Below are 22,740 nucleotides of genomic sequence, written 5' to 3' on the forward strand. Positions count from 1 at the left end.
AATTCAGTTGATATTTTCACAAGAGACCAGCTGGCCTTGTGGGTTGTTTCCCTTCTCCCAGCCTCCTCTCCCCAGCCCTTTCCATCTTCCATTTGTTTTCATAACAATACTGTCAAATACTGTTTTTCAGAATTTAAAATACCAAGCCACATTGTGCACTGCTTTATTTTATTCTTTATGCCAGAAAGTCCCCTCTAGAATGATGTTAAATTGCTCCCTGTGAGCTTGGCATTGCTTTGACACATTGCTGGTGGTGGTCCTCTGCCTGTCAGATGGAGGTTTCTAACATTTTTGGTTGTTAAATGACTTGTTGCGCTTCAAATACTGTAAAATTGAAACCTTTGAATATATTTATATGTTTTTACTGCTATAATGTTGAACTGTTAGCATAGTGAGTAATTTCTCTCCCATGTGCGTTTCTTTACAGGCTCAGTGCTGAGCTGATGTTCATTACCTTAAAATATTTATTTGGCAGAAGAAAGAAAAGATGGAAAAAGGGAATGAAAGTGTGTCGCACCTAGTTGATTTGTGTCTTTGGGTGAAAATAAAGGTCAGTGTTGGCAGCCATTCTCCTTTTAGTGATTTTCAGTTTTCCTAAATGAGAGCTAAATAGGAAAAAACATAATGGCAGTGAAGCCCGTCTTAAGGGACTAACATGGAAGAGGGCCCACAAAACAGCCTCTAATAATGACGTGTTCTGAACCAAAGGAGATGGTACAAATAATATTGCAATTGTAACTGCTCTCAATCCTGCAGTTTCAGTCCAGCCACTGGCCAGAGCCTCCTGGTGAAGTCCAGCTGCAAGGATTTCTACGCAAGCATCGTGCCCGGCACCCTTAAAGTGCAGAACCAGAGGCCCATGGAAGTGGCTCCTCATTTTTCTTAGTGACACCACAAAGTTAAAAACTGCATTGCTGATGTATGGTTTATGGTGTTCTTTGCTCTACGTTCATCCCACTTGGAATGATTTGGGGAAGGGAGCAATTGTGGGCAAAGTCCGTTCTTGATTTCTGCATTTTGTTTCATTTGTTCATTGAGCAGTGCTTTCCCTGCACTTCGCCTCATGCTTTCTGTGGGCACTGATACTTGTAGAAGGCAAATATGAAGCCGTAGAAGCTAAATTTAATAGCAGTTTCCACTGGTCCTTACCAGCAGTGCAGAAGCTGCATGGGAAACCAGGCACTGTAGAATCAACGAACAGTTTGGTCGTTTCCCTTGTGGAGGCAGCCTCCCCTGCCAGCCTCCATGTGGAAAAGGAGAGCAGGACTGGAAAAGCCCACTGGTTGTGAGGGTTGCTCAAGGGCAGTCCCAAAGCCCTGGGTATATTTATTCAATGTAGTGTTTTGGGGTTTTTTTTTTTATAATTCTTTAGATATGTTTCTCTTTGTTCCTGCAAGACAGCAATATCGTAAGAAGTCAGCTCAGGTTAATGGCTGTTGGCTGGCAGTCAAAGCTGCTTAAACGGTGTCCTAGAGGAGTTGCTACCAGCACTACGTAGTCCTACCCAGTCCTGAAAACTTCACAGTAGTAAAGTTTTAACCTAGAGAGGTAACAAATCTGCTGTGGTCTCCATGGCCTGGTTTCATCATGAGTAGCAATTAAGCAACAAGTGTAACAGTGGCCAGGGGAAGTTAATGAGTTTTCAGAGAAACTGATAAAACTGAAAAAAGGGCATAGAAGGAGGCATACAAACTTCACCGTGCCTGACAGGGAGTCTGCTGGGTTTTTTTCCAGTGAGAGCAGTAGATTGGAGGTACCACCCTGTACAATGACTTCTGCATCAAGCTTGTATCCACAGACCATCAGACTGTCAGCCACGTGGCTCAGTGAAGCATCAGCCATGTGATTCATATCAGTACTGGAAATGTGCAGGCTTGCATGGGAAGATCACTGCTTCATAATTCTCCCCAGCACCTGATCACTCTTCTTTCTGTCTTTCAGAAAGCTTTTTTCCTCTTTTCAGCAGCATTCTGGTCAACCCAAGGGCATGCTCATTCTGTTCATCATTTATCTTACTAGACAGAAAATAGTTGCAAAACCCATTAATAGCTGAACACATCTGTGCGTAGTGCACCCTTTGGGCAATAATGACTTTACTGGGTTTTGCAAGGCCTGAGGGAGAAGGATTGTGGCCTAGTTAATATGGCTTGCTAGGGGTTTGAAAGGTTGCACTGTTTTAAGGTAGAGCAGGCAGATGAACCATCTTTTGGGGGATGTGTCCTCTCCTATCTCTCCTAAGGACCTCTAAAAAGCTTTTGGCTTCTGCTGCCAACAAACAGTTCTTAGTCTTTGATTTCTATGATGCGCCACCTCTCACCTCCCTGCTCATTTTTGTTGTGTCTTACTAGAAGTGTGGGATAGCTTGATAATTTACACAGAAGGTGGATTCCATGGTTTTACTCTTCTGAGAGATGAGAAAGCAAAAGGAGATTCCCTGCCTGCTGGACTGGGGCTGGTTGGAGTAGTGCTGCTGCTCTGGCTGCCTCCACCTCCCTGTCACCTCTTCCTGCCTGATGCCCTTCTGCTCAGCCACTGGCCTCTGCGCTCTCTCATTAATACTGCCCTGGTTTCAGCATGCCTTCCTTCCATAGTGCAGGAGAGTGCCAGAGCACTTTTCCCCTTTAGTAGGAGTAAAGCGTCATTTTAGTTCCTACGTTTGCCTTTGCTTAGTCCTGGTTTTACCTTCCTCAAGGACAGATCTGGATTTAGCAAATGTGGCTTCCTCGTGGTCACAATTGGCTGAACTGGTTTCTCAACTGGCTCGAGGTGGATGAAGGTTCATCCTGATCCTACCAGCACTTCTTTAACGATGTACTGAGTTCCAGACGAGTATTCTTTTTCTGAAATTTGTGTCAGTGGCTTCTGGGAGCTTTGGTTGGGGGGGGGGGTGTCAGTCTTTTGCCACTCTCAGTGTGACCACTTACTGTTCAACGAGGATCACTCTTGAGCTCTGCAGTTGCATCTCAAACCATCGTAGTAAGATTTGCAGGAGGTCATCTGAGCTCATCAGAGGTTTAACTGCAGTTTTGTTTGCACTTTGTAGTAGTGATAACCTCTGTATGCCCCTGGCCACGAAATGTTATTTGTATTACCCTCCTACATTAGTCATGGACAATATCCCCTTATGTTGGACACCATGCAAAGAGGATGAAAGATGGTTTCTGCTCTAAAGAACTTGCAATCTAAATAGAAGGCAAGAGACAAGGACACAGCAAGACAATGTCAGCAAATAGAGCTGCTCCTCTTTTCATGAACGTGTTTAGGGAAGAGCCTATATTATGACTGTCAGAAAAGAAAACTAATCTTCCCTCAAGGTATGAATATTTCACAATGTCTGGAAGAATCCACTTAAGGATTTGGGAGCCACCCATCCTTTGAGGAATGCTGCCTGTGGGCCTCACTGCCCTCTTCAGTGCAGGCAGCTCTCTTGCTTTGAGGAGGGAACTAGTCTCTCTTTTGCTTTCTTCCAAGGGCAGCTCCTTTCCAGCATATTTTAATAAAGCTATAAACCATGTGAGAGCTGCATTATTCCTTAGCCGACGTGTGTGGGTTGTGCCTACCAAGATAGGGCCCCAGCTGCCGACCAACGTTTCTTGTTTCTACTCTGTGTGCTCGATGGTCTCTGAAACCTTTGTGATGTGCGTTCTCCTGGCTGAGGCGAGGACCCATGGAGGCTATCACAATACAAATAATAACATCAGTAATTAAAGGGGGAGAATTGTCTGAATTAATTTTTGCCTCAGAGTAGACTGGGAAGCAGGGAGAAGGAGGGCTGTCGGGATCTAGACCAGCTCCACCTGCCACTCTGTGTTTTCTTTTCCTGGCCAAAAGGCCCAGGCAATAGGGCAGGCTGACAAATTCCTGCCCATCGTTTGAGTTGTCTTCACCGCCCAGGCTTTCTCTGGGTTCACCCTGCCTGCAAGATGAAGCACACTAGCCTGCCCCCCATTCATGGAGGCTGAAGCTGGGTCACAGCACTTCACCACCGGCATAACAAGGCATGCTCGTGTGAACAGCTACAATAGCTTTGCTGATGCGCAGGAACTTGCTCGGCCACCACAGCTTACTGGAGCCCATTTGTTTTATTGGTCTGATGTTCATGTGCCAGGCTGGTGGTGGAGTAAGACCTCGGCTACCTTCAGGAAGAGATGCATCAGTGGCTTCTTTTTATCCCCGAAGCTGCCTACATGGAGCAGCTGCAGCAGTGCAGGCTCTCGTAGGGCTTGTGTATCTCTGAGCCCCCTCAAAGCTGCCTCTTCCAGAGACGACGTTTTCTCCCCTGTGAAGCCAAGGCTACCAGCACCACGGCAAATCATGCCATGCAAACTCAGGCAAGCAGCTTCACTTACGTACAGTGAGAATTTGTATTCTGGCAGCTACACTGATGACTTGGGTCCTAGGGGAGAAATCAAGCAAATCTCCGGTGCTGACAAGGCACAGGAATTTCCTAAAGTTGCATTTTTTTATTTCTGTAACTAATACACAAGGAGCCTTTTAAATGCCTGAGGGGAGGCGGGGGAAGGGGAGAGCGAGGCAAGGGAGGAAGGAAGAAGAGAGGCAATATTATGCCCATGACTTACGACTGAAACCATGCAGTCAGCTGCTTGGCCCCGTGTGTGGTGCTCAGGAATCACTGCTCTCCTAACGCCAATTTACCAGACAAAGGCATTCTCTGCATTGCAACACAGAGCCTTTGCAGACCACGTTGGTATCCTCAGGGGCCGAGATGGCTGAAACCCCCAGCCCCAGAGGACTCTGCAATCAAAGCTGGCAGCCAACCGGCCGCTCTGGGATTTGCCCCTGGGAGCGCCTGGCTCTTTGCATGTTTCACTTTGAGCTGGGGCCACATTTTGCTTTGATTACTCATGTTGCTTTTTTGTTTTTTCTTCTTTTTGATTTGTTCTTAATCGTCTTGCTGGATTTTTCATGCTTTGCTCATTAGACTGGTGTGTTGCAGCATGACTGGCTATCCTGGAGGAGTGGAAAAGGAATGTGTGTGTCCAGTGTACATAAGGAGAAGTGCAGACACTCATGCACACCTCTGCAGGCTGATTCTGTGTGCTCTGCCTCTGTCCTGCAGGAGTTCATCGCACGAGACTGCGTGCAGGAGGAAGCCATATGGTTTTGGCATGCATATAAAGAAGCTCTGACTCTGCTCACCTACCTTGATGCTTGTAACAAGACTGAAGCATGTCAAAACAAACTCCTGATACTCTCCAGACTTACTTGTTAAGCAGTTTACTACATTCAGGAGAGCTTGTTTGCCAAACAGCAAGTTTGAAAGCAAAAGAAACCTCCATCCCCTTTTATTTTTCTGATCAAATCTACCTGCCAAAGTTGAGTTTCTGCCCCGGGATTTATGCCAATTGATGCTACATCCGGTCATAGCTATGCTGATATGGAAGGATATTTTGAGCATGTATCCATGTATCCACTTAGAAAGAACAACAATTAAAAAAAACCCAAACCCAGAACCCATATTTTACATGTCTACTAGAAGGAAACCTTTAAAATTATCCATACAGGCAGTGCTTTGGTCTCAAAAACTGTTCTGGTCTAGACAGGTTCATTAGTCCATTTTGCAGGTTAAGGAAGTACAAGGATAACTTCTCAGCTCACATTCTCTAAACCTGCATGGTGATTAGATGGGACAAAATGGACCTTCCTGGATGGACGGACTGGCACGGTGGAGAGAGGAAACAGCATTGCAGCACACGTAAAACACAGCACACACTGTGCACAGTAGTATCACGAGGCAGGGCAGACAGCTGGGATAGCTACAGCTTCACCTAGGTGCTGTTAATGAGCAACACTGCGCCTGAGACTCTTTATGCCTTGAAGAAGCTCTAGGATCAGTCTTCACTTTGTCATGTTCTCTTTTCCCACAGCACAGTGTAGGGGGCTGTGGGAAATCCTGTCTCGGAGAGCCTGAGATTTCAGAAGTTTCCCCTTCTGCTTTGGGGCAGAACTGAAATCAAATGGAAAAATTACCGAAATACACTGCCACCCACCCCCGCACAGGCACCAGGCCAAGATACTAACAGAACAACTCTGCAATTATGCAATTAATTTAACAAAGCATGGGACGCTTTCGTTCCACTATTTGTTAGGAGATCTTACAACATTTCCATTACAGTGATGTGACCGAACTCCTCGCCAGAGCCGCGGAGGTGCGGCGGCCCTGCTCCCTCTCGGGGAGCACAAGCCGCACCAGTTTACCACCCACCTCCTAAAACCAATGGGCACACGCCAGAAACGAGGAGTCACAAGCCGCCCTGAGGCAGGGCCTTCCTCTGCTCTCGCTTCTCTCGGCCTTTGGCAAAGCCAGCGGTGCCTGGACTGCCACCAGCCCCGTTTCCAGTCAGCGCCCCGGCCCAGCGGCGCTCCCCGCCTGGCGGGGGTCGGCTTGGCACCAGGACCGCTGCCGGCTCTCGTCTCCCAGCCCTGCAGCGGGCGGCCGAGGCCTTCTGGGGGCGCCCGCTTCAGGCACGGAGCCGGGCCCGAGCCCGAGCAGCGGCGGTCGGGACTACAGCTCCCGGCGGGCCGCGCTCCTCAGCCCCTCAGACCGCCCTGCCTAAGATGGCCGCTGCCCGCCACGTTCCCTCTAGCCCGCGCAGCCCCTAACTCGGTGCCCCTCGGAGGCTCGCCGCTGCCGCGCCGCCGCCCTCGCTGGCCCTCCAGGATCGGCACCCCGGCAGGCGGCGCGCTGCCGCCGCGCGGCGGGGGCCGCTCCGGGGGGAGCGGCGGGATGGAGGCGCTGCTGGCCTGGCAGTTCGAGGACTCCCTCTTCGCCCCGAGCCGGGAGCGGGGCTCGGGCGGCGGGGCCGGGCCGCCCTGCGGCGCGAAGCACTGCGAGCCCCGCGTGAGGAGCCGGGGGGAGCGGGGGGCGGCGGGCGGGCCCGGCGGGAGCGGCCAAAGGGGCGGCCTGGGTACGGCGGGGGCGGCCTCGGCCCCCCTGACGGGTCTGTGCTGTGCCCGCAGTGGTTTTGCAGCGAGGCGGACGGCGGGGAAGGCGCCGGAGGGCTAACGGCCAGCAAGTTCCGGGCGGACTGGGCCTACCGGCAGCAGGAGTTGGAGGTATTTCCACGGCCCTCGCACGGGCCTGGGCCGAGCCTGGGCCCCGGTCGGTGGAAGTCGTGGGGGTGTAAACTGGGGTGAGCCTGTAGTCCCCGGTGTGCTGAGTGAATGTATGTGTATATTGATATAAAAGCCTCCCGGCTGACCCACGTCCGGGAGATGCTGGAGTCTGTGGTGCGGTTACATCAGGCTTGATGGCTCATCGTTTTTGCTGAAAGCGTGACAGCCCCACGGGGAGTCACGGTGACCTGCTGAAGAGCCGTCCTGTGGTCAGGCCATGATGGTTAACTGCGTTCTGGCAGTTCCCCCAGACAGATGTCATCTTTCCAGCAGTCAGCGAGAAGTCAATGTAAACTGGCCAGAAATGCCGCTCTGCACTTGGAGCTGACCCAGATCGGGCTTGCACATCCAAGTGTTTCAGTAGTGAGCAGAGCTGTTGTTTGTGGCCATGGAACTCATGGTCAGCCAGAGTTAAGGATGCAGATATGTCTGCTCTTGGGGTAATACCATGACCCACAAAGGCTGTTAAATCGCTGGCAACCACCCGGTGCCGCTCACCTTTCTCAGAGCTCCCCCCGCTGTCAGTGAAAGCTGACTGTAGTTGTCAGGCTCCTGACATTTGGCTTATGAGCCTCATCGTTAATTCTCCCATCCCTCTGCTGCCTCCCCTCGCTCTGGACGGCTTTTTGTGCCTTTGGGGTGCATTTATGTTCCTCATTTCTGTTCCTGCCTGCTGTAGTCCTAGACCCTATCCTCAATGCCTGCTTCCTGAGCCACATTTCTGATCATTGATGTTCTCCTGCCTCTATAGTTCTAGTTGCAAGATCCAGTCTTTTGTTACCTTGTTTCCTGGTTGAAATCAGCTGCTTCTGCCCTTATTTCAACTGTAGTAGCTTCTCCTTCCAGGCTATGGTTTGCATTACAGGCTCCCTGATTTCAAAGCCCCCAGGCTGGCTTCCCCCTCCACTCCTTTTGCTTTGCCCATTGGATTTGTGGATCTTTTTGTACCTCAGCTGGCACTGACTTCTGCTTTTTAATGTTACTCCAGTACTACTGCTGCCTTGTCTATGCCTGACAGATGCTTTCCAGTCTCAGCTGAGATGCCCTGAAGGAATTCATAAAAGTGTGCTGAGAAGAAAGATGCCTCAGGCTGCAGTCAGACATGGCTGCTGACCCTCAGGAAGAGCAGGTTGCTCCTTGCTCTGTGCTGTGGTGCCCTCTCGGGAGAGAATGACACCCTCTCAGATCTGCTAGTGGAACAGACCATTGCTTCCTAAGCCTTTTCTGTCACAGTGATCCATGTTCAAATGTCTAGTCTTCAGTCTTATTGCTAACCTGGATCACTGTGACAGAACCAGAGCTAGACTGCACATAAAATTACAGATTTGAGAGCATTGACCTTAGAAAGGAGGCTGGAAATAAGTTAATTGGGGCAGTAATCTCTTCGTTCATTGTGAATACTTTTTTACTTCAGCCTAGGCCACTTGACAGGAAATGCCAAGGACAGCAATGATCTAAGCTGTGCCCTTTTTTAGGATATAGATGACTGTAGAATCCACTTGGTATTTGTAATGCCTGATCCTTGTCAGGTTTGTCCCACAAGGCATAAAAGGTGTCCTGCAACCCTCCTCTGATCCACTTTCACCAGTGGCTGCTGCACTCACTGGGCAGAGGGGAGCTCCCTCTTTTGCTTGAGAAGGAATGCAAGCTTAACACCAGGGAAGGAAGAAAAGTATTTCAGCCATTTTGCTAGGAAATATTTAGGATACATTGCCTGGAAGCTCTTTCTGTTAGAAGCATTCAAGTTTGCAAGGAATAATTAAATATTCATTTTGAAAGATGGGAGAATGAGCACTGCTCTTTAGTCTTCTGGTCTGAGCACTTACACAAACAGGGAGGAACCAAGATTCCAGTCTTAGCTTCACTGAATACTTAATGTAATGTATTTAAATGTTAATTGGAGTCCTGGTGAGTGCCCTGAGCATTCAGCTACAGAAGTATTGCTCATTCTCGTCTTTTTCCTTAGCCCAATTAATATTTAATTATTTCATGCAAATTAGAACCACCCTACAGGAACAATGGAGATTCACCTTCCTTGTGGTATTATTCAATTTGCTGATTATTCATCTGAGGTGAGGTACTTGCAAGTTCAAGCCTTCCCATGGAGAATGTCGTGGATTTGAAAGCAGGCCTCCCCAAATTTAGGATGAGCGCTCTGATCATTGAGTTGGTAGCTGAGGGGAAGATGCTTTGTGTCACATTGCCCAAGTCCATAGATGATCCCTTCTGGATCGGGCCTGCTGGAGGAGAGCTGGACGGATGTGTGGTGAATCCTGCCAGGGTTTAAACATGAATTGGGATTGGGGTTGCTCATCACCGTCTAGGCTTGGCTGTGTAGTATCAGGGCCCTTGTCTGTTGCTGGCAGAGGTGGTAGTTGAGTCTGGAGAAATGAAAATGTGGACTTCAGTTTCTGAATTCCCTTTGTGACTGTAGTCATAAACAAAACATACTGTCTGGCTTGCTTTTAAGTGAAAATCTCTCACTGTTTTGTTTGGCTTTTCTTTTTGTCGACACTACTAGAAAGCCCTGTGTGAATACTCAAACTGCTTACTACTCTTACCTCCCAGTAACATTGCGATGAGACGAGATGTCCAAGAGGGCCAGGCTCGGTGTTTATCTCGCCTAGGAAGGCACAAGGAGGCTCTCGATATTGCAGAAAAAATGGTAAATAATGCAATCGTTCTTTTAGGCTTTGAACATGAAAATATTGCCAGTAGTTCTTTTATATAGACCATTTTCTGGAAAAATAATCTTCATGTGTATAATCCTTCAGGATGTGCAGTGCTCAAGAGTATTTGGTAAACAGAGGGTAACTGTCACTGCAGATACAATCACTCTTTAGAAATCAGAACACCCTGTACCACAATGAGCTCCCTGTGCAGGGAGGCTGGTAGTCCTGGAAGGGACTAAATATCATGCTCTGCCAGGCAGAATTAATGTAATGTAATAGGAATTATAAGAAAGGGGATAAATGAGTGCTTAAATCTTTCCACTCTAAAAGTGACGGTTCAAAACTCCCTTTTATTTCCATATACTCGCTGCCAAACTGCCACCAAGAAGAGTGTCTAACCACAAATTGAGTTTTTCCCATAAAGAAAAAAGTCCAGAGGTTCTGAAGTCTGCTAGAATTTTACTGCTACTGTTTATTTTATATAAAAGGTGTTTATACTACAAAGAAGGGCAGCTGTACAAAACTCTGAAGGCAAATAAACAAATGACAGCATTCGGGGCCTTCTTGCCGTTCAGACTCCGGGACAAGGCAGCTAAGGGAATGCTGTCAGCTTGATTATGCATGATCTGTATCACGTTGTATCGTTTAAAATTAAAAGCAGAGTTTTGTACAATTTCAAAATTACCTTTAGTGATATTTGTGTGTCATTATTCAGGGAGACATTTTCTTAGGCTCTGAAGGATGATTCTGTTCTACTCTTGGTTTTAATCTATTATCTTTTGTTTCTAGAGAAACAGCGCTACTAACACAGATCACTTAACGACAGTTCTCAACCTGCAGTTTGCCATTTACCAGGGTCTGGAAAACGTAGGAAAAAAGATCACGTGTCTGCAGCAACTGATCTGCTTACATCCTTTCAACCCTTGGTACTGGAAGTTACTTGCTGAAGCTTATATGAGCCTTTTACAGAGTCTGTCTCCACTAATCATTCCAGAAACAAATCTGAATCAGTCTGAAGAGGTTAGTGTAAGTGATAGTAGTTTCAAAACATCAACTGGAAGAGAGATTAATTTGCAGCCTCACAGATCAAATGACCAGAAAGAAGGCCCTTGGTCCAGCCTTGCTGCAGAAACAAAGAGGGAGAGTGCAGTGACTTGTGGCAGCAGCCAAACCGTAAAAGAATTCCTCTGCACTTCAGAAGAACCGGAAAGGAAGGACAAAGGGAAACATGCAGCCTCTGGGTCCTGGAAGCAGAACATGCCGAAGAAAGTTGGGATAAAGGCATGTGCCTCATTTATTAGAGCAAGGTAACTAAACGTATTCTTAGAATAATGTTAACTTCTCACAATCAAGAACAATTTCAAGCATATATTCCCCAGCCTTAATATTTTCAGTTTACATTTTCAGTTCAAATGTTTGTTTCAGCATTGGCAACGCTAACTTAGAAGCACGCTGCTATTGCTTCAGATCTAAAAAGCAAAATCCACTGGCATGGTAGCTGTGAATGACCTAAATCTGAGTGGAAAGAGTAGACCAGTGTTGTACACTGTTGAGAAGTACGGCATTTTTAATGACCTTATTGTATGAATCTTTTCAAGTAATTATATACAGCAGCCTGTTAGAGCGTGGCTGTTTCCTGGTTTAGTATTAAAGACGCAGCAGCAGAAGTGCCCCAAAGGGAAGGCCAGCCAGTCTTCCTTCTGCAAGTGCCACCTGTCTTATTTGCTTGAAGCCTCATGCTTGAGTGAAAATGTATTTTATAATAATGCCCCAATCTGCATAATGGGTGAGGTTGAAAAATTAAATCTGCGACAGCCGATTGACAGGGCTGCATTAAAATGCTCTTTCCTTTTCTTCCCTCTCTTCCTAAAACTCTTACACACAACAAAAATCCCCAAAACATAATCTTTCAAAGAGATAATTAGGAACTAGTTTTGTTAAAATAGTCTTGGATTTTTTTCCCCCCTTTTGCCTCTCAGTAATGTATTAGTCACCAAACATATTTAAAGCCATTTTATGAACTTCCAGAAATATTTATGGAGAACACTTTATAACTTCTCTGTTAGGGTAAGACTTAAGAAATGTAAAAAAAAGATACAGTAGCTTTTAACTGCACTCAGACTAAGAGACAGTGACTTTCATTGCTACTTGAGAGAAGTTAATAGATTTAGTACTGATATTGAATATTAAAACTACATTCATCTTAATTTGTATGGCTTGTTTTGGTGTGTATGGTTCAGCATTGAGAGAATTATAAATCATGGGATTTGCTTGCTTGGCTGCACAGTTTCAGAGTGTTATTGTGGTTTATATTTGCGGATACACTTGTCCAGGGTGAGCTTCTCCCGTGCCCAGGGCTTCTGCATTAAATAGGTTGTCTAATATTTTCAGATCTGTTGGATTTTAAGTGAGATGTGGATGTTGCGTGAATGTATGTGCAGGGTAAATTGCGACTGGAAAAGGGATGTTAGTATTGATTTTTGTCAGAAATAAGGTTCTGTGTAAAGCATCATGTATAATTGACTCTTCTAGTTTTGCCAACAAAAAAAAATAAATTGGAGAAATGGTTTTGTTTAATTTTCACTGAGATTTCATTCTTTCTTACATTATGCTGATGCAAATTTTGAAACAAAAACACTTTACAAACTAAAAGTGCTTTCCATTTTTACTTTGAATTTCCCAGTCAAAACTTTACTGAATTTACTAATGGTTTGTTGGCTCAGACTTGTAAATTTTTATGTTTATAATGCTCAGATGAAAACCTTCATCTAAGATCTCAAGTCTTCTCTTCATAAAACTACACACCTTTATTATAACACCTGCTTCATTTAACTTTGGTAAATGTGATAAAAAAATTGTTGTTGTTCTTCATGCATAAAGCTTGAATTAAGCATTGTTTCAGTAATGATATTGCTAAGTCCCAGTGGTCCCTTGGTTGAATATACTTAGATATTTCCTCTGCTGACATGTTTTACTGTCCTCTGGAAACTGCCACTGCTCTCTCTGGTTGAACAGTAGGTGACAGGGTCCCTCCGTGACATGAAGGCACGTTGTGAGCACGTCTAACCCTCACCGAACCGTGGTGGTGACTTCTGGGGCACTGCCTTGAACATAGAACTTTGGTGAAAGATTTTAGAAAGTATTCCAGAATTGGCCTATGTGGGGAGGATGTTTAATATTTGTCTAAACCCCCCAAATTTCTAATTTTTCATGTTACAAAGATAATCACTGCCATGGGCAGCAATGTACTGCTGTCTTTAGGCCTTACTAAGGATGTGGGACACCTGAAGTACTGCAGTTAATGCTAGCGGATCTGGGCTTCGCTGTTGAATACACGGGGAAAAAAATGTTTGCTCAGAGCAACCAAAGATACTTGTCATATTGTTTTTCAAAAGTACTTCTCAGTCCTACTGTCATAGCACGGCTATACCATACCCATAACAGATTGATACAGATGTGTTCATTTCTTTGCAGTTTTTGCAGTCAGCAAAAGTTATGAAGAAGAGCTGTTTTAAAATATTACATTTTGGTTGGGTTTAGGTTTGCTGACTTACTCTTTTGCCAGCTGTGCCTTTTTTTAACTGCCTTTTTCATCTCAGGCTTTTACTTCAGCTAACCCAGTTGCAACAGTCATCCTTTGCACTAGAGAATAACGTAGAAGGTCAAAAAGAAATTGACGACAAAGTGACACGACTTGGTTTCAGTGAAAACTCCTTGCAGTTGATGACCAAGGTAAGGGGATGTGTTGTTGTGTGCAAGCTCTTAGCTATATGTAGGCTGGTTGAGGTATCTGAGCCAGTTCAGCACAAAGTCCCATGACACTCCCCTGCGCTAATTAACTGTGCCAGGAAGCAAGGTAACTTAGCTGGGGCGGGTTGCCCTGGTAGTGTGTTACCTTGAACTGACAGCGATACCTATATAATGCTGGCTTGTGTCATGCAGGTGTATCTCTGTTCTGCTGAAATTCTCCTTCCGGGAATGTTCCAGGTTGTTAAGTTTCTCATTGGACTTGTATTTGCAGATGCCTCATGGCTGTGCGTTTCCTGGGACGCAGATTTTATCTCAGGAATTGTAGATGCCACAGAGTGAATCACAAGTATGAAATGGAAGTGGAGATTACTTTGATGGTCACAGCAGTATTAAACACTTCCAGAAAAAGTATTAAACATTTTCAGAAAAAGCCAGAGACATCCTTATACATGATTTCTTTGCTCTTTGATGTACTGCATTGTAGTTTTAAAGAAATACAGAGGAGGAGAGTAACATTGCATAACTTTATTCATAGAGACTAAATATTATTAGTGCTATTTAGAGTTTCTGACTGTTATCTTAAGGAACAAAGGAAGCTAGTGAGATTCTAACTTTGCTGTCAGTATTACAGCTTTAAGTTAGTGAAAGCCAAGCCATTGCCGGGTTGGCAGGCAGTCTTGTGGGATGTCATCCATAAGAGGGCAGTAACATGCAGGCTATCTCAGGGGAAAGAAACTTCTCTCCTTGCTTCCCTCTGTCCGACAACCCCAGGAGGAGATCAGAGTGTTGGTGCTGTTGCAAGATGAGCATTGAATGCGGAGTTGGTGTTGAGATTTCCGCAGCTACTCCAAGAGTAAAAATCCCCACTGTGCAAGTGTAGCCAGAAGCTGGGCAGGGTTGAGCAGCTGTGACGCCTGGGCTCTCGGTTCTCTGTGCTTATTGCAGAACGCAACAGGCAGACAACTTGATCGTGACTTGAAAACTTCTGGGTGGCATGTCGTTCATGTCTCAAGGGCTTTTCTTGTAAAGATCTGTTATTAGTGTCATATTTGCTGTTTTCTCTGCAAGTTATTTTCTGGTTTCCCATCTTCATTCTTACTCTGTTTGCAGGTTATGGGGCAGGATCTTATACCAGAAAAACTAAAAGAGGAATTTCAGGGTGAGGTAAAATGCATAGGCCCTTCAGCGCTGTCATCATTGGTAACTGCATCAGCCACAGAATTTGAAATCAAGTGGTTTGGTAATCTCCAAGATGATTTATGTCACTTTGACAGACAATTCTATTCAGAGAGATATATATCCCACCTTCAGTAACTTAAAGGTTTTGTTGTATTTATTCTCATATCTCCAAATGATTATGGAATGACATATGCAATAAAGTTCATATTACATTTTTTAAGAATTCTTCTTGTATATCTTTTAAGAATATAAATCTCTGTATTTAAACTCTTAACATCTCATAATTTCCTTTGTTCACTGATTTGTTTGTATTTAAAATAGTAAGTAATCCAGTCTAAAATCGAGCTTTCAGAGGCAGCTTTCCATCATAAACCTCACCATGTTGTGCTTGAAGTGTCTGTGATTTTTTGGGGCCTGCGATGCCAGAGGGATGGAAGGCTTCCTTTATAATGTCCAGTTTAAAAGTTTCTTGATATCAAATTCTATGTTGTTGCGTTTAGAGTCATGGAATTAGCCATTTTCTTAATTGTTTTTTAATATTTCCTGATTAATTGACATTATAGTGATTTCTTGTTCGGAGCTGGATAGGTAGAAATCGTAAATGTTTTTATGCTGAGAAATTGTCAATAAGAATAATTCTGTGTGTTTTAGGAAAAAAAATGTAAATGGTAGATATTTTAACTTAGAACTGGAAGGAGATTTTTCTTCTTCAAAGCCAATTGTTTTTTGCAAGTGTAGAAGTAGCTGTAGTCTTGTCTTCAGTGTGCTTAGACGAGGGAGGAGAAGAAAAACTGTCAACATTGTTTATATGTGCTGAAGAGTGTTTAGTCAGATCATATCCTTTGTAAAACCCTGCAAGGAAGATCTTTGCTGTGAAAACTGGCAGTGTTGTTTCTGCATCATATAGCTCCTTACGTTGTGCTTTCCAGTTGATAGTAATACCACTTTGCTTTACTTTCTGAAGCATCGATGCTACATGCTTTGGGCTTCCACAGAAGAAGGTAGAGATTATCCCATAGTTCCTTTTGCTTGAAATAATTTACATTTGAGGCAAACAAGGTGTGCTCTTCCCCATCTTCTCTTAAGCTGTGAGACTTAATTTCTTCATGGCTTTTTGTAAAAGTGTTCTTTAATGGATATAGTTTAAACCCAGAAATCTTTAGACATAATTTGCTGTGACTTTTCCTCATGTTTTCCTGTGTTTTCTTTCTGAAGTACTAAAGAGTGCCGAAACTTTAAATAACTCACCATATGTGAACACACTTTATATCTGCTACTTTTAGGTGAATTTTAAAGCTTTAAGATACTTTTAGGGAATCTGTCACTAACCCTTGGCGTGGTATAGCCCTCTGCTAAGTTGACTGTGAAACCTCTCTGGAAAAATGGAATATCACCTTCAGTCATGTCAAATTATCTTTGATAGTTTGGTGACTTAATGTAATTAAACCACATCCTGGTCAGCTTGTTATGAAAGATGATGACTTGGCAAGTATACTTGGGTAAGCATTAATGCACTCATAGTGCATTACAGAATATTTGGTTTAGTCATGCATGTGCTTTGCTAGGTGGAAATTTTTGTCTGCGTGTGTAGAGCACTGTATTCAGAAGGCAGTGAAGCCCGCCTGAAGGGCTGGGCATGCTTTTAAGACTAACTGATGTCATAAGTTTTCAGTAGAGACTGACCATAACGTGCTGTAAATTAATTACAATGTTTGCATCAACAGAGGATGTCTTACAGCAAAGACATGGCAAACGTGGAAAGCTTAATGCCAAATATGTCAGCAAAAACTGGAACAGGGACTTCTCCCAGTTTCTTCTTAAACTTGAGGTCACAAGTGGCCACATAAAAAGTTTATAATTTGTTTTGCCACAGCTCTTGAGTAGGTTCAGTAGTTGGGACACTGGAACACAGCTTTTGTGGAACCAGGTCTGTATAGATATTTGATGGGAACTTGCCAAATGATTTGGCTCCACAGTTTAGAAAGTGGAAATAGGTTTGGAGCTGTTTTAGCAGCAAATAAAATACTTGCCAAATGTTGTCATTTTGTGACTGAGATGTCCAGAATACGCAGCGGCTAGCCAAGGTGATTTGGAAACTTTTGGTGTGCATGCAGGTTGTTTGCTGGAGGTTGTCTCTCAGACTGGCAACACAACGGTTAACTCTCCCTGGCTCTGGGAGTGGAAGGCAAGTGGCAGCTCTTAAGAACAGGCAGTATTTTCTCAAACATAACAATAAAGCAAAAATGTTGTTTTTAACTACTGCAAAGAAAACAACATGAATGTTGTTCTGAACGTGTCGCATAGTTACTGTTCCAAATAACCAGTGTTTATTGCACTGGGGCCATGAAATATTCCTTTGTCCCACTTGTGCCTGGCTATCTCTCATCTCAGCTACTTCAATTCCTCCTTTTTTGGCCTGCTCCTTGCTTTTTTGGCATGCCACTTCTAACTTTGGTTTTCTGTTTCTGATAATATCTCATGAGTGGCTTTGCATTTCCATCTTGCATTTGAATGCCTCGTCGTTGCTTCTACGTTCTGCATAATTCTACATCTGCCTGTAATTGATTTCTTCATGTTTTGGCTCTTATGATATTATTATTGGTATTAGTACTTGCACCAGTACTCCACACTGAGTTAAAGAGCAAATTTTAGTATTGCAAACTGCAAGTGAGAATCCATTAACATTACTGAAGTTTGATTTTGTTACAGATGCTTTGGGAAGGACCTTCTGACCCTGGTTCTGATACTTCTGAAATGATTGCTGAGTACACAGTCTAATTGTGTATCTTGCTATCAGGTGTTCGAATACTGCTGGCTTTGAGGTGAGGGAGCACATTAGTGCTGTAACTAGTGACATTAACACAGCTTTCTCCATCACAGAACCATAGAACAGTTTGGGTTGGAAGGGACCTCAAAGACCATCTAGTTCCAGCCCCCTGCCATGGGCAGGGACACCCTCCACTAGACCAGGTTGCCCAAAGCCCCATCCAACCTGGCCTTGAACACTGCCAGGGAGGGGGCATCCACAGCTTCTCTGGGCAACCTGTGCCAGTGCCTCACCACCCTCATAGTGAAGAATTTCTTACGTATGTCCAATCTAAACCTACCCCCTTTCAGTTTAAAACCATTGCCCCTTGTCCTGTCCCTGCGTGGTGGGTTTGACCCTGGATAGCTGTCAGGTGCCCACTCAGCCGCTCTGTCATTTTCCCTCCTCCACACAACAGGGAAGGAGAAAATAAGATGGAAAAAAAAGGAACTTGTGGGTTGAAATAAAGGCAGTTTATTAATGAAAAAGCAAAGGTTGTGTGCGGAAGCAATGGAAAACAAACAAAGTATTCTCTACTTTCCATCAGCAGGGGATGTCATTGTAAAAATGAGTATGTGAATAGATTGAGTTTGCTTATAAGGAATCAAGAGTTGTAACTTGAGGTCCTGCTCGTGCTCCGAGCCGAGAACCACCTTTATTGCTGCCAATAAAAAAGGGGGTTCAGCTAGTGCCTACTTTTCCTGCCTTCTTTCCAGTACCCACACACAAACTAAAAATCGCAAGCAAATCCATTTTGGTAACAATTGGTGGGACTCTGTGGGTTCCCAACCTGTTCAGCGTGGTGACGGCGTGAGTTCACCCGATTGTCCTTCTGGAATCTGCCTTCCCTGGGAAGGTACTAAAACTGGAGGCAGCATAACTCACGAGGGGATTCAATAGGTAAGGTAGAACGGGGCTTACTGCTGGAGGAAATTCTGCGGAAAAAAATTGATGGTACTTCCAGCCTCAGTAAAGCTTGAACTGTAGTTCTGTGTCAGGGTGAGTGGTTCGCTGGTCTTCAGGAGGGGACACCCTCTGAGCCTGGTCCCTGGGACATTCATTTGATATGAGTAAGCTGACCTTCCTGCCTCATGTGTGATATGGTATGAGGCAGAATTGCCTCGTGGTAAATCCCTGCTGACTACTCCCCATCACCTTGTCCTTCACAGGACAAGTTGGAGGTTGTTTTCAGGATCTGTTGCTCCACCACCTCCCCAGAGCTGGAGGTGCAGCTGGCAGGCCTAGGTCATGGGTCTGGTCATGGCAGGGGATGGCACAGGAGGATGGTGTGCAATGGTCCAGGAAGGAGGAAAGCCTGGAATAAAGCTCTTTATTTTCTAGGAGGAGCAACAGGGGAAGACCAGAGCACACTCTTTTTCAGAAACAAAGCAGCCTGAGCGTCCAGCTCAGGGAACATACCCTGCAATGGCCCCTAATTGCCCCCCAGAGTGCTCATCCAGGCTTTGCTGGGGCCCATTGGAGGTCCCTGATGCATTCCAGAGGTCCCCCTGTTCTACTGTCGTGGTTTAGGCCCAGCCAGCAGCAGAGCACCACGCGGCCGCTCGCTCACCCCTCCCCCAGTGGGATGGGGAGCAGAAGTATAACGAAAAGCTTACGGGTCGAGATAAGGACAGGGAGAGATCACTCACTAATTATCATCACAAGCAAAACAGACCGAACTTAGAGAGGAGATTCATCTAATTTATTACTAAGCAAAACAGAGTAGAGCAATGAGAAAATCCAATCTTAAAACACCTCCTCCCACCCCTCCCATCTTCCCAGGCTCAACTTCACTCCCGGCTTCAACCTCCACCCCTCCCCTCAGCGGCACAGGGGGACGGGGAATGGGGGTTATGGTCAGTTCATCTCACGGTGTTTCTGCCGCTTCTTTCATCCTCAGGGGGAGGACTCCTCTCATCATTCCCCTGCTCCAGCATGGAGTCCCTCTCATGGGGTGCAGACCTTCAGGAGCAAACTGCTCCAGTGTGGGTCCCCCATGGGGTCACAAGTCCTGCCAGCAAACCTGCTCTGGCATGGGCTCCTCTCTCTCCACGGGTCCACAGGTCCTGCCAGGAGCTTGCTCCAGCATGGGCTTCCCACGGGCCACAGCCTCCTTCAGGTGCCTCCACCTGCTCCGGTGTGGGGTCCTCCACGGGAATCTCTACACCCCCTCATCCTTCCTCCATGGGCTGCAGGGGGACAGCCTGCTTCACCATGGTCTTCACCACGGGCTGCAGGGGGATCTCTGCTCCGGCGCCTGGAGCACCTCCTCCCCCTCCTTCTGCACCAACCTTGGTGTCTGCAGAGTTTCTTACATCTTCTCACTCCTGTCTCTGGCTGCAAAAGCCCCCCCAACTGTTTTGTTTCCCTTCTTAAATATGTTATCACAGAGGCGCTGATTGGCTTGGCCTTGGCCAGCGGCGGGTCCGTCTTGGAGCCAGCTGGCATTGGCTCTATCAGACACAGGGGAAGCTTCTAGCAGCTTCTCACAGAAGCCACCCCTGTAGACCCTCACCACTACCAAAACCTTGCCACGCAAATCCAACACATCTACAAAAGTCTAGAAGTCTAAAAAAAATAACTTTTAAGTATAAATTCACTGCTGTAGATATTCTGGAGGTTTGTTTAGACTACCTTTATTCCTGATTTTTAGCCCCCATCACCCACCTCTAGATCCTCTTCATCTTCCTTCAAAATAGGCGAGAGACTGAAAATACAATAATGAGGAGGATTCCAGTTCTTGTTTTCCAGGTCGTCATCTGACTCTTCTTTGGCAAAATTAGAGGGGATGAATCCCCTCCTGGGGCTTCCTCCACTCCTCCAAACGCTCATAAGAAACAGGCTCTGACCTGGGACCCATCTGTCAAGATGGGTGCTCAGGGCAGGAGAAGCAGCATGATTGAATGTTGGGTGCCAGCACCGCTTGGTTTGGGTCATTGTTGCACATTGTTCTTCATCGCTTCATGTCGTTCCTGCTATGTTACTTCCTAAGCGTACAACTCACATCACAGATTATTTTTCCCCCAAGGTTAAATCTCCTTGAGGCACACACTGGGTGTCTCCATCCTTCCTCATCATCCATCAAGTACACCCAGGTCCTTGAGCAAAGACAATCCCAGGAATGGGTTTGCCTTGTCCCAAGGGAGGAGCAATCCACATCACCAGCCACTTCCCCACCTGCGCTACGGGGATCTTATCTCCTCTCACAGTATGTAGGGGTTTTATTTGGGCAGGACCAGGACACTTGGCAGATCCTCTGGTGTTGACCAGCCAAGTGGCTTCTGCTAAATTTATACCCCAGTGCTTCCACGCCCCATTGCACAACGCTCTCAATGTAGTCTTTAGCAGTCCTTTATATCTCTGCCTTTTCAGAGGCTTGTGGGCCATAGGGGGATGTGATACACCCACTCAATGACATGTTTCTTGGCGCAGTTTGTGAGTTATTTTGGAAATGAGTCCCCTTGTCTGATTCAATTCTTTCTGGTGTGCCATGTTGCCACAAAATTTGCCTTCCACAGCCTAAGATGGTGTTTCGGGCAGCGGCATGGTTTACAAGGTACGCTTCTAGCCAACTGGTAGTTGCTTCCACCATGGTGAGTGCGTCCACCCCTCGATCACAAGCCCATCTGCATATTGCATCTCTCCCCAGAGGTCCCAATTTTTCGTGGGCCCATCGAGCTACAAATAGCTCACCCTTCGCTCCCAGTCCAGGTCCACCTGAGCTACTTCAATTCTGACAGCCTTGTCTACCTGTTTGTTGTTTTGATGTTCTTCAGTGGCACAGCTTTTGGGCATGTGAGCATCTACGTGACTCACCTTTAGAGTGATGTTTTCTATCCAGGCAGCGATGTCCTGCCACAATGCAGTGGTCCAGATGGGTTTACCCCTGCGCTGCCAATTGGTTGTCTTCACTGCTGCAGCCACCCCCATGGGGCATTAGCACCATCCAGGAGTCAGTATAGAGATCGAGTACTGGCCACTTTTCTCATTCAGCAATCTCTAGCACTAGTTGGATGGCTTTTGCTTCTGCACACTGACTTGACTCAACTTCTCCTTCAGTGGCTTCAATGACTTGTCGTGTGGGACTCCACACAGCAGCTTTCCACTTCTGATGGTTTCTTACAACATGACAGAATCCATCTGTAAACAGAGCATAACGCCTTTCACCTTTTGATAACTCATTATACAGTGGGTGATGCCTCTTGGGCATGAGCCACCTCCTTGGCAGTGCTCCAAAATCTCTGCCTTCTGGCCAGTCCATGATCTCTTCCAGGATTCCTGGGCAGCTGGGTTTCCCCAGTCGAGCCTGTTGTGTGATCAACGCTACCTGCTTACTCCATGCAGTGCTGGTTGCATGATGTGTAGAGGGGATGTTTCTTTTGAACAGCCAGTGTAGCATGGGCCATGGCGAAGCCAAGAGGAGAGATGCTTCTGTACCAGCAACTTACGAAGCAGCTCGAACTCCCTCATATGCTGCTAGGATCTCTTTGTCAGCCGGGGGGGGGATAGTGGGCAGGGTACACAGCTGTTTGATCTTCTCTGTGTTCACAGCGGCTGCACCAAAATGCTCTCAGCCTGTCCTCATAGGAGAGGTGCTCCAGCCCTCTGATCAGCTTCGTGGCCTCCTCTGGACTCTCTCCAACAGCTCCATGTCTCTCCTGCACTGGGGACCCCAGAGCTGGACACAGTACTCCAGGTGGGGTCTCACAAGAACAGAGTAGAGGGGCAGGATCACCTCCCTTGACCTGCTGGTCACGCCTCTTTTGATGCAGCCCAGGACATGGTTGGCTTTCTGGGCTGCAAGCGCATGTTGCCGGCTCATGACTAATATCTCATCCACCAGTATCCCCAAGTCTTTCTCTGCAGGGCTGCCCTCAATCCATTCATTCCCCAGTCTGCACTGACACGGGGCATTGCCCCAGCCCAGATGCAGGACATTGCACTTGGTTTGTTGAACTTCATGAGCTTCGCATGGGTCCCCTCCTGCAGCCCGTCCAGGTCCCTCTGGACAGTATCCCTTCCCTCCGGCCAACCAGCTGCACCGCTCAGCTGGTGTCACCCCAGACTGGCTGAGGGTGCACCATGTGGCTGTGTTCGCTCCAGCCCTTGCAGCGGATGGATGAGGTATGCCAGCATCCTGCCGTGACCTTCCTGACAGGCAGTTTCCGCAGCTGCCTGTAACTGCATGTCCCCCTC

At 46.2% G+C, this 22,740-nt stretch overlaps 1 protein-coding gene across 1 annotated transcript; it reads left to right on the top strand.

The window, feature by feature from the left end:
- The first annotated feature begins 6,549 nt into the window (after positions 1–6,549).
- Positions 6,550–18,230, top strand: C2H8orf76 (chromosome 2 C8orf76 homolog). The gene is given in 7 exon segments (XM_054815534.1): positions 6,550–6,862; positions 6,982–7,077; positions 9,659–9,802; positions 10,599–11,116; positions 13,409–13,541; positions 14,670–14,846; positions 14,849–18,230. Coding segments are annotated over 7 exon segments (1,212 nt in total). The 5' UTR covers positions 6,550–6,748; the 3' UTR covers positions 14,879–18,230.
- Positions 18,231–22,740: the final 4,510 nt, after the last annotated feature.

Source organism: Grus americana, chromosome 2 (assembly GCF_028858705.1).
Source record: "Grus americana isolate bGruAme1 chromosome 2, bGruAme1.mat, whole genome shotgun sequence".
Lineage (NCBI taxonomy): Eukaryota > Metazoa > Chordata > Aves > Gruiformes > Gruidae > Grus > Grus americana.